The 15212-nt window shown below is 38.8% G+C and overlaps 1 protein-coding gene across 2 annotated transcripts in view; it reads left to right on the top strand.

Moving 5' to 3' along the window:
• Nucleotides 1–15212, top strand: part of tmem178bb (transmembrane protein 178Bb) — a 119017-nt gene that overhangs the window by 91893 nt on the left and 11912 nt on the right. For both annotated transcript variants that reach the window (XM_069192335.1, XM_006633495.3), the window contains one exon: nucleotides 11870–12007. In XM_069192335.1, coding sequence (XP_069048436.1) covers nucleotides 11870–12007 — 138 coding nt within the window. The remainder of the gene's footprint in view (nucleotides 1–11869; nucleotides 12008–15212) is intronic.

Below are 15212 nucleotides of genomic sequence, written 5' to 3'. Positions count from 1 at the left end.
TCTTGAAGATGAAAAGAATGTGCCAATATAGACACTTTCTTCAAGTTCAGCCTTTACAATCTTTTATCTATAATTTCTACTCCCTGTGTTTCACAATAAATGTATTTTGCCAGATGTTTACACAATATTGAATATTGTTTTAAATTATTTACTTCTCTGTTAATTTGCTAATCTTCCTATTGTCGTCATCTGTAGACTTGACTTGATGTGAATTAGGTAGAGTAGTGGTTCCAGAGCTGATCCCTGTGGTACGTTACCGATTACATCACCCCAATTTGATAATGCTTCTATTTTCTTATTATCTACTTACCAAATACATGTTATACATTCAAGATAATATACCTGCAATTTAAGAATGATTGTTGAAATTCATTTAAAAAAATGACCCAAATGCACTCTTTGCATCCATATTGTTGCTAGATCAACACTAACAAGTCAGTTAAGATTCTATATAAATGTTGATTGTGGAGGAAGAGTACTTGTTAGTTATCTGGCTGGAAGCTATTAAAAATGTTACATTAAAATACAAAATTTTGTTTTTAACCGTCCTTGTGGAAATTCTCTGAAAACTGTTTGCCCTGCCTCCCCCGAAAGAAACTTATTTTTGTGAACTTTGAGAATTCAAAATGAACTGATAACTCCCAAGAAAAGATGCACAGAACTTCAGAGAAAAGCAATTTTCCTTCAGCATTCATTTCTCTCAGATAAGTTTTTTTTTTCTTTTTAGTCAACATAACTCATATTATAATTTTCAATATGGGAGGAACAGACTACATTTCAGAGAAGCTCTGCAAGGAGAAAGAAGGGATTTTGAATGCATGAATGCACAAACCTGTAAGCAAAAATAAGTCACTGTGATGACTGATGTCAATGGCCTCTATTGCTAAATACCTTAGTATTCGTACCTATATTCTGAAAATGGCAATAGTGAATATACTAAATATTGTATAGTTTCACTAAAAAAGTATGGTCACCTGGTTGACCTGGCAGGTGATAATACTGTTTTAAACCATCATCACCTGGCTGAGGGAAAGTATCTTTGTCCAGCACTGTCACAATCCAGCCCTAGAAGGATCCCAAAAATGCAGATGCAGGTTTCAGACAGAAAGCTAGAAGCAAATTGGTTGGAGTTTCACAGGATGCAGGGAGAAGACATTCTCATGTACAGTACTAGTGTGTAGGATGGGGGCTTGAGCTTGTTTGACCGAACGCATTCGGATAAGCGATGTTTCGGACGAACTCAGACAGAAATTAAGTGAATGAGAAGCATGTATGATGCAGGTGACGGGACCCAGGTCAGTGAACAGGTGGCGGCAGTGGCATTCGCGAGTTTGAGAATTGGAGCTCTGCAGTGGGCAGCCGAAGACACTGCGGTGTCGTGGAAGAGTAGCCAGAGGTGTACAGATGGGAAAATAGGAAGGAGCCGGTAGAGACTTACCACTTGCTGAGGTTTGCGAGGAATGGTAGGATATGGATGTATTCCAAGCAGAATACCCCCCAAAAGAAGCAGTTACTTCCAAAGTGTCCACCTGTGAGAGAGGCAACAAGCTGAAGGCTGACACTGTACAAGCTGGACACTGGTGGGGGGGGCACCCATCACCACAGCAACTAAGGCCGTTACCAAGGCTCAGGTACAAGGAGCGGCGAGTGCTGTGAATGAGGAGCCCCGATCCAGTGCAGACTAACACTGTGGCCCCACAGAGTGCAATCAGGGGGAGCACTGGGAGACAATGAAAAGGACATTTAGGGAAAGGAAAGAGAGAAAGATAGGCTGGTAGTGGGTGGGAGTCGAAGTATCTGTTGATCTGTTGTTAACAACATCAGGAGAACTGGCTCTGCTCCTGTCATAGTTTTCTTTCAGGTGTTTTCCTGTGGAGAATTTGAGGTTGAAAAGCAGCTTGTTTGAGAAGAGGCCAGAAAGCGTCTCTGCTCCTAGCTTATAGGAGGTAAATGCGATATAGGAAAGGTCTTAGTAACGGCGAGTGCGAAACATGTCTGTCTTTGACGAGAAGGAAAAGTTGAACAATAAAAAAAATGCACACAGAGTTGTGCTCCTCCCTGAGCATGGGAGTATTTACATGAAGGGAAGTGGAAATGCGACATTTGCATTTAACCTCCTCCTGAACTTCTGTCAAATAACACAATGAAGAGGGAGTGACATCTCACAAGCTATCAGGCAGTTTTTTCAGAAAGCTCTAACAACACATGGGAAAGTACAATACTATAGTGCATGAAACCTTGCTACATGCTTTTGAACACAATATTAATTCAAAGAAATCACAGAGGATATTAAACTGCAACAGAGATTTGCTGCATTTTCAAGGGTCCCCAAAGAGTGCATCACAGTAAAGACTCCCTAGTGTTCATACCCTTGATGCTTGTTCCAATAGATTTTATCATTCATACACCCGGGCAGAGTAAGAGTAGTTGGAGAAATATGAAAGGATTTATTTCTGCTGAAATGAATGATGCAAATCAGACTACTGTTGCACAGGCCAGGGGCAACTGAATAGTCCTAGTATAACTCCTTGAAAACTATACAGCTACACTGCGAACGTAACAGCACTTGCAAAGTAACGGTAAAACAAACCAGCGTTTACAAATTAAGTGAAAGTAAATGAATACTAAAGGCTAGGACCTATCACACATGCTGCTCCCCCCAGGCTTCTTGAAATTCAGAGGAACGTTGTTCATTTTCCCCTCGATGCGTTTTGCTGTTGTCTCAAGGTGATTCAAAATTAAATTCCAACAGTAGAAACAAGTAATAACCATCCGAGTTGCTGGTGAAGTACTGACTGATACACATCGTACTGTAGAAGGGGTGAATATCCTAACACAGAATAATTGAAGCCTTACTAAATGGGAAATATCAACCATTTTTATGTGTAGGTTAGTTGTCGTAAAACTGTCAAAAGATTTTTCTAGTAAAAAGCCTCCATTAGTGGATTCGTTGCAATGAGAAAAATATGATTTGATTATCAGGTGTCCTGAGGTTCAATCAGTATTTAATAAAACTACAGACTCACTTTGTTCTTGCTAATTTAAATCATGCACATCTTAATGGTGTAACACAGTGTGAAAAAATGGTTAAGGTAAGATCTCTCTCCTTAATTGTACAGTGCATTCAAATTACACAGACGATACCTTGCAGCATAGCTTCTGTGACCGGGACGGTAGCTCAGCGGGGTCTGATCTAATACTGTACATGCTGTTGTAACTGCAAGGCTGTTAGACTTTGTGATTTATTTCCAAAAAAGTATATTCTGTGTATGTTATATTTAGATTATACAGTATGTATCTAGATTTGAACTGTGGAGTCATCTATAATTATAGTTAATGAATAAATCAGAAATTTGGCTCTGTTCTCTCTGAACATACTGCTTTTGTAGTTTTTGCAGTAAAGACCACTCAAGAACCTAAGGGGTTGGTTAAGGCCTTTTTATACTAACAGATAGAGCCACAGCAGTACAGATGCTTACTGTACATATATAGAAACAAGTGCTATACTCCTGCAGACAGCATCTCATCTGTAAAGCATGATGTATTTTTAATTCAAGTCTAGTGCATTTATCTGTTCTACTGCCTTGAGAGAGGATGCATTATATAATTAAAGGCTAAATATTCTTACATCCATAAAGCTCAATATCCCAAATATGATAATATGTGTATGATGTAGGAATCCATCAGAATGGGATATCAGGGCCATTAAAACAAAAGATGACACCAGCTCTTTAATCAAGTCCCCCAGGAAACAGAACAATAGCTGTTAAAGACATGAAATGCAAGCAAGTGTACACAGCACAGAGCGTATTAACAAGTGTGCAGATATTTATCAATTACAATATTAAAGCTAGACTGCTGACTTCAGCATTCTCCACACATATGGCGTTAGTATTCTGGAGCACTGCACCAGTCCGTAGCTGTAAAGCCCCAATAACCTAATGTCTTTGAAAGGAATCATTGCCTGGTTACTGCCTAGTCATCAAGTTGCCTTTCTTATTACGAGCATTCCACAATTGAAATCCAAATTATTCAAAAAATATAAATGTTTAATTCAGCATTTAATGAATAAATCAGAAATTTGGCTCTGTTCTCTCAGAACATGCTAGTTTTGTAGTTTTAATCCACATAACATTGATCTGCCAGACTACAGATGTACAATTCTTGAGAGAATGTTTCACATCTGGATTCAATGATTGTTTAGGCCTTCATGTTCATTCAACAGGTAACTTAATTAAAAAGAATAAGTCATGAATGCAGGATTTAAGAGATACTTTGCTGAATAGTTTGTGTGTGAATCACACACAACAACCATTTAGTTGTTTATCGGTGTTAATGTGGTACAAAACCAAAGGTTGGATATATCAGAAATAAAGAAAAATAATATTTGTTTGCTAAGTGGCTGTTCCTTATATTGAAAGTTAACTTAGATAAAAAGGCTCCATAATGTCCAAAACAGATTAACAAATTTGTGATTTACAGTGAGAGAAATCAAAGCACTAAATTGGTGTTTTACTTGCTGCAAAGCATCGTGTCAATAGTTTTCAACATCAAAATATAAATGCAGCTCCCCTGTATGATTGCATTTATCATTTCATCATGAAATGCACATAGTAAATGTGGCTAAAAAACATGAAGTTTAAGTAATATAGAATGGTCACTTCCCTATTGTTTGAACATGTCACTTTAACACAAATACGTGTTATATAAGGGGAAGAAAAGAGGAGCATAAGTTGCTTCCGATGGAGAATTTCTTTTTCCACCGGCCCTGACCTCTCCTTGTGCTGTTTATTTTACCAAGGCTACAAAGCTCATGCCATTGTGAAAGGTATTAATTACACCACTGGGGTTCTCAACAAATTACCTGGGGAAGCCTCAGTGAGCCGTGAAGGTTCTGTGGTTCTCTTTCTCCGACGTCTTCTTCTACCAGCATACAGATGAACCCACGCTTGCTGCACCCCCTCCCTTTCTTCCTGCATTGCGTCCCTCCTGAAGAGAAATACATGCTTATAGAGTTGCGGACATGGCTGTGGCTGCCTATTGCGATCATCCTACTCTTAATCTCTAAGCACTATTAATGACTTTCATTAAACTGAAAGAACAAGAGGTTTACATTTGTAAAAGACCTGCTCAGTACAGGTTACAATAAAGGACAGTCCATTTCACTGAGAGAAATTACTTAATTTTGTCTTACTTAACTTAGCTTTGTCTCAGTCAGTCATTTAGATATCTTTGGCTAGAGATAGCCTGAGGTACTTCAGATCATGAATTGTCTGGCATTACTGCTTTGGTTTGGCAAAAATCTTTCCATTTATGAGCTACTGGATTTTAAACTATTTTAGGCACTTAAATGCCTTAATGTGTCCCAAAATATTTTGTCATCCCTCTGCCAAGCTCAAGACATTCAGTTGCGGAAAACATATGGAGATGAAATGCGACGAGAAAATAAAAGGTTTTGTAAAGAACGGAAATGAAAGTGAGGGCTCTGCCTTTCCTTTCGGTGATGTGCTTTAAGTCAAAGGAAAGTTCTGTCAGGGATGAGAACAGTGACAGAGATGCTGACACTGTACAGCTGGTTCTCCCAGAGGCTGCCACTGACTGCGAGACTGCTAATATCACTGTCAAACCTTCAGAGCCGTTAATGCTTTTTCAGGCGGAAAAAAAGAAAAAAAATCAGACGCTGCTGTTTAGAACAAATTCACCAAAACTTTCATTGACTTAGAATCTGGTGTCCATCTCTCATTATGTGTCTAATGTATCTTTAGAAACAGGCTTTGTTACGATCCCAAACTACTGACCTAATTGTGATCGATGGCAGAATGTTTTCAAGTTGGGACTTGAGGTGTGTAATGTTTCTGGAGAATACAAGAAAAACACACTACACTTCTATGGGAAGTGTTTATAGATGGAGACACATACAAGCCATGGGACAGCAAGGATCACTGTACACATTAGTGGAGGATAATGTAAAGACTACAATTCTTTTTCTAGTGTTCCACTAATTTTCTCACTGCTAGGCATAGGCATCTTAGCTTCCAATATGCTTTCTTTTATCTAAATGCATTGCAGAAAACCATTTTTCTGGTAAAATGATCTTCCGACCTTGGACTGCCTGAGTTTGAAGTTTAAAGATTAGTATTTTATATGGAGCTTTGTGAATAATTCACTGGGAATAAAAACAATCATGTCCTATGCTCTCCAACAGGTTGATGTCAAGATATCTCTATTCCAATTCTATGTTGTCTGTTTTTCTTTACACTCTTCCTGAATATATAATCTTTCCATTTAGCTCTTACTACTGTATATTACTGATGTTAAAAGCCTTCATGTCATGACTGGATAAAAATATTGTTTTTACACTCCTTTGACCCTTTTACCAAAGTAACAGTGTGGCATGGTCCCTTCCTTGAGGTTATATCCCAAACTCTTTGCAAAATATTTTTGAGTGAAATTAATGTGGAGCTGAATTTGCCATAGGTTATTATGTGGGAAAAGATAGACTAACCTGATAGTTAACTGCCTTGCTAGGTATTGTATAGAAAAAAAAAGATACCCCAACAAAAGATGTAGCTTTAGACTGGCCCCCAAAATAAATATTCCATAATAATCCACTACTGCTATTTTTGGGTGATTTTTGCATTTGTTTGAACCAGTGTAAGAATGTAATGCAACATGTTCAATAACATACCCTGCAAAATAAAAACGGTGGAGTTGGTGGTGGTGGTGACAGGGAATTATCCTCTTAACCGGAAAACTAAAATCTAGCAAAGAGCATGCAGACCAATTAGCTTAGCAAGAGGACAGAGAGCTGGGAACAGAGCACATTAATGCATAGATGTTGTAAGGATTCAGTTTGTTCTGCGGTGAGAGTGTAGTTGGAGAAGCAGAGGAGGTACAACACTAAAAAAAATGTTCTCTATCAGGGTTGTGCTTATTAGAAGAAAGGAAATTGCACCCCTTCAACCTCCTTTTTGGCTTTGCAGTAATTCTTAAAATGTCTGGTTTGAAAAACTGCTAGTTTGGATTGCTTTGTTCTGCAGATTTCCATTAACTGAAACACGATTTGATTTTTTTTGCTGAATTACCAGATTCCCACTTTGAGGTTGCAGCATACTGTGTAGATAAATTAGTTCAGAAGAATTTCATATTACATGATAAAGCCTTGAAAGTGGCAATACTGAACATATGTAAAACACCAAGCATGGGGTGGAGCCAACAACAGAACAGTACCTCATACAGAAGCTCATTCTTGTATATCTCTCAAGGCTAGATATTGCTTAAAACTGGGTTTTAGCAGCTGCAATTATTGCAGAGTTTCTTAGACAATCTCATATGTTGTGACTCATGACTGACCATATTTTAGTTCCCAGCGGGTGCTTCCTGTCACTAGCAATATCGGAGCAAGATGATGGGGGGTGGGGGTGGGGGGGGGGGAATCGTAAATACACACATTCCGTACCAGCAATTTTCCCAATGTGGAGTAGTGATCCTTTTGTGTGCAAGCATCACAGTTGTATTGCACATTTAAACTCAGAAGAACATACCTTCATATACTATACATACCTTTTGCAATCAGGGGGTGATGGAGAACCCATGCTCCACAGTGTTGCACATTTAAGTGTGGTTCATCACTGCATCTTGTGGACGGAACCCCTCCAGAGTCTTAGATGTACTGTTTTTTTCAGAATCTTTCAAAGATATCTGTGCAGTCAACTGTTCAATCATCCATCCATCCATCAGATCTTTTAAGTAGCAGTCAGTAATTTTACTTCCACTCTTCAAATTAACCTTTCTCCTTCAGGAAGTCTCTGGAAGGCCAGAACGGGTAAATTCCTTTGGACTGCTCCATGTCTCTCTGTTACATGAAACTAACTTGTCCCTTTTTTTGCTCAGAGACATGGCATGCTTAAATCAGCTTTACCCATTACTCCCAGTTTTCCAACAATACTTTTATCAGCACTAATCACCTATCCTATGAGCCACAGAAGTCTTTTAAACTAAATACTTGGATATTTTATACAAGTGAATAAACTAGAACTCACTCTGGATTTTTCCATCAATAATCATAAATCTTCAAACAAAATCCTTGCAGGTTTTTCATTCTCTCTCCTATGAGACCTTCTCCGACAGGTCTGCACGCATGTCTACTGATACAAAAGCACAAAGAGCCAACCCTTCAACCATCCCATCTAGACTCTCTACATTTCACCTGATTTCTGATCCCTGGTCTTGTCCAATTACCCACAAAGCCTATCAAATGTGCAAATCCAATCTTTTCCACCTGTGCCATTTAATTCCCACTTGATCCAATCAATCAGTTAAGCAAGGTATGTCCAATTTGCACTCCAATTGGTGGCTTTACACAAGCCCCCTATTTGCATCATCACAGGAGGTAAGGAGGAAGACAAAAAGGAGACAATAACTTCCAATATATTCTGCCACCAAGACAGAATATTTCACTCAAACTGTTTAGTCAGCCAGTGCTGCACAAAGACTCATTAGGGATAAAAATACATTAGGGAAATAGATGAAGGAGGTTTTGTCAAAGGTGAAGTGATTTTTATTTTTTTTTATTGTATTGTTTTGGGGAAAACAAAAATGATCACAAAAAAATAATCGAAATACATGTTGCCTTTTGAAAGTGCTTACGTGTGTTTAAAAAGCAGCTGTACTTAATAATATTACAATAACACTTCGGACATGCTGGCAAAATTCTGAAATACTCTCTCCCATGAGCGCAGATAACACACTGTGCCCTCAACTGTGCCTTGAGCCTGTCAAGCTGAAATCCCTTCTTGTGGGACTGTCAATGACTTTACACCTGGCTAAGCTGCTAATAAAGCAGAGCTGCCTCCATGAGGCCTTTGTTGACAGAAGTGAGGGGATTGTGAGACTTTGTGACCTGCCTACCAGCTAGTAGCAGAGTAAGCCTGGGGTATTTACCAACAGAACAGTAGAGATTTCTATTTTCAGGATTCTTTGATCCTTGGATTTGGAAACGGAGTTGAAGGAACTGCTTCGAGGTAATGAGACATGTAAAGATAAATGAAACGGAAAATTCCAGAATAAAAAGTAAACAGTAAAAAATGCATTTGTTATACTTCACCAAAACATTTTATATGCCCATAAAACAGTGAAATGAGAGAAAAGGGTGTAGCCACATAAAAAGTGATTCAGTATATAGAGCCAATAAGAACTGTGAAGACTGAATATGTAGGAAGCTAACATTTAGAAAGTCAATTTTCCTTTGCAAATGTTACTTTTTATTTGATGTCAATACAGTATTTTTTTAGCTAAAAAGGTACAAAATCAAGATTCAAGTTCAAGATCAAATGGTTCCTTTACCAAATATCATTAAGCCTATATTACTTAAAAATAATCTATCTAATTAATTCATGTCACTTTGAAAGAAAGAATGTGCACCCAGTCACAACCATTGTTCACCATTGTGTAATTTGACACAACAGCATAGCCTGAAGGAGGAAAAAGGGACTGATTTTGACCATTTCTATGGAAGTCATGCAAATGGTAGGTTAACCCCTGGAATCTGTGTAGAACTATGGAAAGACAAGTAACAGACAACACTGAAGCCATGAATAGATAAATCTACAAGTGTAATTATGTAATTATGTTAGATTTAAACCTGTAGAAAGAAAACTGTTCTTATTTTATTGATGGACTAGGGCTTTTGCGGGCTTCTAAATGGCTAAGCTGGTAGAGGCGCTTGTTCAGAGCACAAGTTGAGCCCTGTGATGCAGACATTGGCAACACTTGCAGGATGGTCTGTGGTTTAAGTGGCCTCAGGATGGGATTGCTCAGGTATCAGCAAACAATTGCTGAAGTGCTAGCAGGGGCGACTGTTTTACTCTCAGCCCCAGGATCTCTTGCTTGCAGCCTGTGACCTTGCAGTGCTGTCAGAGCTGCATCACTCCTCCAGTCGATGTTAGTTCTACCGTCAGCACTGCAGAGTCTGAAAAAGCTGAATAGCTGACAACGCCTGTTTCTGAGGATGTACTCTTCTTACCTTAGCCCCTTCTGTGCAAGGAAGAGGAACAAGTGAGCCGAAACGATGGACAACAGCATTTCTCAACTACGGGAGGGATGTAAACTAAAAAAAAACTTTATCATTGCAAATGGAAATGAAAACAAAAACCTAATTGGGACCCCACCTGCCAGATGTCTCGTTTTTATTGGCAGAAAATAGCAATGTGTAGTGACTAATCAAATGAGCTGTGATCCACATGAAAATCTCTGAAAATTATTAATAGGTCTTAGAACACAGCCTTGATTATTTTTAAACTGAAATGCTGTCATACATTTTAACAGCTTTAACTTTGTTTACTGGCAAATGGCAAAAGCTATCATTTTATAAAATTAACAAATATTTTTGGTACAATTTTGTTTTTAAATATAAAGCATTAGTTATTACATTCTTTAGACAGCATATTATAGAATCTCCAAAAGCGGTATTGCATTATTGTAAATCGCATGCACTTCTACCCGAGGTAATTTGTGCACTAGAAGGTGAATTGATTGCTTGAAGCTGAAAATATTTAGTGCTCATTCTGTTTGGCTAAATTTGTTCTCATGCAGAACAATTTTTGGAGGTGAGAATCCAGAGAGAGGAGAAAAAAGGATAAAATTAATCAAAATTTAAAAGAGAGATAAGAAGTCATGTGGGCAAGTTTGTTTCAGGGAGCAGCAGGGTTGTGCAGGTGGCACCTTGAAATCTCAGATAATGTTGCCCAAGCACGAGGCAGGGGAGGAGCAGAGAAGCTTGCTGAAAACCTGACCAAAGATAAAGCATTTTCAGTGCCAGTTTATTATTGCTATCTACAACAGGCTGGTGAATCACATCAGACAGCTGGATGGGTTGACTCTTATGCCTCCAGCTGCATCGTCTTCCAGCCACATCTGACAGGGCCACCATCCTCCTCTCCTGCCCAGGGAATTTCATCTGCGGTACAGCAGATCCTAACCCATTTGTAGCTTAGCACACCAAAAGTCTCCACAATTATGGAAATTTTTGAGAAAAGCTTTTTAAAGTTATTTTCGAAATCACCAGCGAACTGGAAAAAATGTAGATTACTTTGGCTGGTTGAGTAAATTGAATTTATTGTTAAAAAAAACATGGGTGGGAAAAAGCCTTTGAAAATCTCTGGTAAAGGACTACAAGACTTCAAGTTACTGTCTGATTACTATTACTTTGGTAGTGAAGATATCTTGATTGTTGTGATATGTTTGACTGTCTCCTAACTTCCATTTGTAATTCGATGTTTCAGGCTATAGGTAATTCCTACACGTAGGAACATCAGAAACAAAGTAGTATCTCCATTTTAACTGGAGGTTTTCTAAAGTTCATCACAAACTGTGTTCCCGTTAAGCTTTTTATCTTCTTGAGCATGCATATTAATACAGTACCAAGGCAGCATCTCTCTAATCACAATTCTAATTGGAAAGCATGCAATTTTAACATATACAGTACATTAGCATGCCCAAAGCAAGTCTACAGCTACAGTATAAATGCATTGCAGAAGCTTGCTTTCCAATTATCCATCTCAGATTTTGATTGTATGTGTATCAGAATTACTGTAAACAGGAGGGACTTGAGACCTTGAGGGGAACTTGAGGCAATGTGTGACAACCTGCTAGAGCAATTTCAGCTGGTGCTTGCCAATATTGTCTCACATTACCTTTATATCTCATGTATCCCCAGTCTTTAGTAATATATACAGTACGGTATAGAGTGTCTGCGACGAGAATACAAAGAGAAGAGGTTTTGGGGTTGCTTTTTGAAATGCGGTTTTGGAAAGTGTCCCATCCGGATGTTACAATGTAACCGACATGACTCTTCTGTCTTTCATCACAGACTTGCGACGAATGACTGCAGGCTTCATGGGCATGGCTGTGGCAATCATCCTGTTTGGCTGGATCATTGGGGTTCTTGGATGCTGCTGGGATCGTGGGCTCATGCAATATGTAGCAGGCTTGCTCTTTCTTATGGGAGGTGAGCCCTGTCTGAGGCACAGTTCTATGTATAATAATTGGTGAGACGTAAAAACAAATTGTATCTCCTGCCAGTAGTGAAAGAAATACATTAAAATGAAAAAGTTTCATGGGTCCACTTTAGATAAGTTCTGCTGAAGGAGGAATTCAAAGGAACAGAGGTTATTTTTATCACCCTGAAACTGAACAGAAAAACAACAATGGCAAAAAAAGCCCATTTTGTTTGAAAGCAAAGTAAGCTCTGCTGAGCTATTCACTTATGAGCCGAAAACTCATTTCACACTGATGCTTTTTTAAGCAATCTTAAGTTCATTTCAAATGCTGTGGTACCTGAAACTCTTTCTACTCTAAGAAATTGGTGAGTGTGAAAAGTCTTGAGGTGTTATTGCTGTTCAAATCTCAGATTATATTAGGTTCTTACAGCACTGTTTTATTAATGTATAACCAGTGTATATCTTCCATAATACATGCTTAGAATAAAAGTATATTTAATAAAATTATATATAAGGAATTGTGAATCTATGCTTCAGGATTTTGGCTCTAATGATTCCATGAGATATTGTTTTCAGTGCATAGATGCAACAAAACTGCTTACTTTTAAGGTAATATAGGAAATGCATTTGTTAAAAACACAATTATGATCTTGTGGTTTCTCTTTTAATTGTACCAGAAACCAAAATGGACATAGAAAAGCTATTGACCAATTCTTGTTGTAAGAAACCAATATATTGCAACATACTAGAGGAACTTTATGGAAAAGTTTAACTGTTTGGGAGATTCATCTGACAAATATTCATCCAGTTGCTGGAAGCTACAAAGTCTCAGAGAATTGGACTTACTGTAAATCAATGTGAATGAATGAAACCCATTACTCATACAATAAATACGAATCTAGCAGAAGATGGGGAAAGTGACAGTAATCGTGGGAGGAGAATCACTTTTTTTCTCTTCTTTTCCACAAACAGTTACACTCTAACCTTTGCCCTGTCTGATACCTGTAAAAAGGATAAAAGTATGAACAATACATTGGAATCTGCTACTAGTGCGAAGACAGATGGGAGAAAATTACACTTCGCAAACTGCTACTAACAGCACAGCCAGTCTGCATAAATAGAATACTAATTATTGTCATGTTCATGCTGCTGCCAAAAACAGGAGTTATAGCATTACAATACAAGTATATGAAAAGACTCATTTTGAAGAAAAAATGTAAATGTACAGATGATTCATCATTGTCTGAACCATTGTCTGCATGGTAAAGAAGAGATTAAAGGATCACCATAGCTTTTAAAAGCATCGGACAACAGAGAGGGTGGCACAGTGGCGCAGTGATTAGATTGGTTGCCTCGCAGTGCTGGGGGCTTAGGTCCAATTCTGGCCTGGAATGCTGTCTGGTCGGAGTTTGTATGTTCTCCCCGTTTTCATGTGGTTTTCTCTGGGAGCTCCAGTTTCATCTCACAGTCCAAAAACATACTGGCAGGTTAATTGGCTTCTGAGAAAAATGACCTTGGCGGACGTTTACATATCTTAATTTCTTAATTTGTGTCTCTCTGCCCCGTGATGAACCGATGTCCCATCCAGGACATTGCTTTGTGCCTGTTGCTTTCTATGATAGGCTCCATCTCCCCATATAACCCTGAATTGGAACTGGTTAGAAAATGAACGGATGGATAAATAACAGAAAGTGTATCCTGGTTAAACCATGTAGCTCAACCATATCTAGGTTAGTGTGTTTAGTTTCATGTAACTCCTCTTGAAAATGATTGTGTATATCTTACACGTCTTGGTGTTAGGAATCATAAACAAAGAGTCATGTAGTCCGAATTTTGATTGAAGTATTTTACCAAAATATCACTTCAACGATTCTAAGTAAGCATGTTACACCCACAACTTGAAAAAGATACCTTTAACTTCAGTACAGATTATAATGTCATGTACTTTGCCAAACCGCTTTATACCATATGCTGTTGCGAGAAGCCAGAGCCTACCTGGCAAGCACCAAGCGCAAGGCAGGGTTCTCCCTGGACGGGGCGCCAGTCCATCGCAGGGCAAGTGCAAGCCAATCATACATGAGGACAATTTGGAGGCCACATTACAGGCCAAGGGGAGGAATTTGGCACGGACACTGGCCAAATACTATGCTATAGTGTATAGTAAGTAGTGTATAGTTAGGTACTCTTATCAAGAAATGCCCGGGGACCACTGAGAGTCAGGACTCGGTTTTATGTCTCATCCGAAAGACATCGCCCACTACAGTATAGTGTCCCTGTCACTATACCGGGCCATTAGGACCCACACAGACCACAGGATGGGCGCCCCCCCGCTGGTCCCACTAACACCACTCCCAGCAGCAATCTTAGCTTTCTATCCAGGTACTGACCAGGCTCAACCCTGCTCAGCAGCAGTGGTAGCCAGTTGAGAGCTGCAGGGAGATATGGCTACTGGCCAGTGTAGCTTGTCATGGAATTAATTACAGAAACAGAGAAAAAGTGGGTATGCAATTCAAAGCAAAAGAATAAATACTATCTAATAAAATGTTGTATTGATTTGGCACAATGCGATTGCCTGCATGATAACTAATCTAATTGTGCCAAACCAGCTCATAATAAAATAAAGGCACTGTTACAATTTTTGAATGTAAAATTTATGGGAAACACAGTACCCCCTAGGAAGGAAGGCATATAGAAGCAACGTTTTTTAGATAAAATAAAGTTTACTTATAGTGATGGGTGAAAGGTCAGATATCTTGACTTCGATATTACGCCAAGTGCCTTATGCAAGACCACAGAGGGGGGTCATGAAATGGGTACTGAATTCATTAATTGGGCTGACAGTATAAATAGTGCTTCTAAAAAGAAAAAGACTCAAGCTGTCCAGAGGTGATGTCAGATACAGTACCTTAAGAGTAAATTATTTTCCTTTTAAGGTGGCAATCCTGGAGAGTTCATGTGAATTACCTGCATGTACAAGTGTTAGTTTTTCTTCAGAAACAGAAACAAGTAACAGATAACAAGCATTGACCTGCATGAGCATGTAACGCTTGAGTTCCGATGGCTCACAGCACACGGAAACCTTTGGTAAGAAGGGGAAACAACATAAAAACAATACCAGTTAGATACAATGAGGCATTGAGCTGGATTAATACAAGAGTGCAACAAAAGTAACCATAAAGCCAGCAGACAGAAGTACATTGTGATCCATGATGC

The sequence above is a fragment of the Lepisosteus oculatus genome, chromosome 7 (assembly GCF_040954835.1).
Source record: "Lepisosteus oculatus isolate fLepOcu1 chromosome 7, fLepOcu1.hap2, whole genome shotgun sequence".
Classification (NCBI taxonomy): domain Eukaryota; kingdom Metazoa; phylum Chordata; class Actinopteri; order Semionotiformes; family Lepisosteidae; genus Lepisosteus; species Lepisosteus oculatus.
The sequence above is the reverse complement of the archived record's forward strand: the minus strand, read 5'-3'. Positions and strand labels throughout refer to the sequence as shown.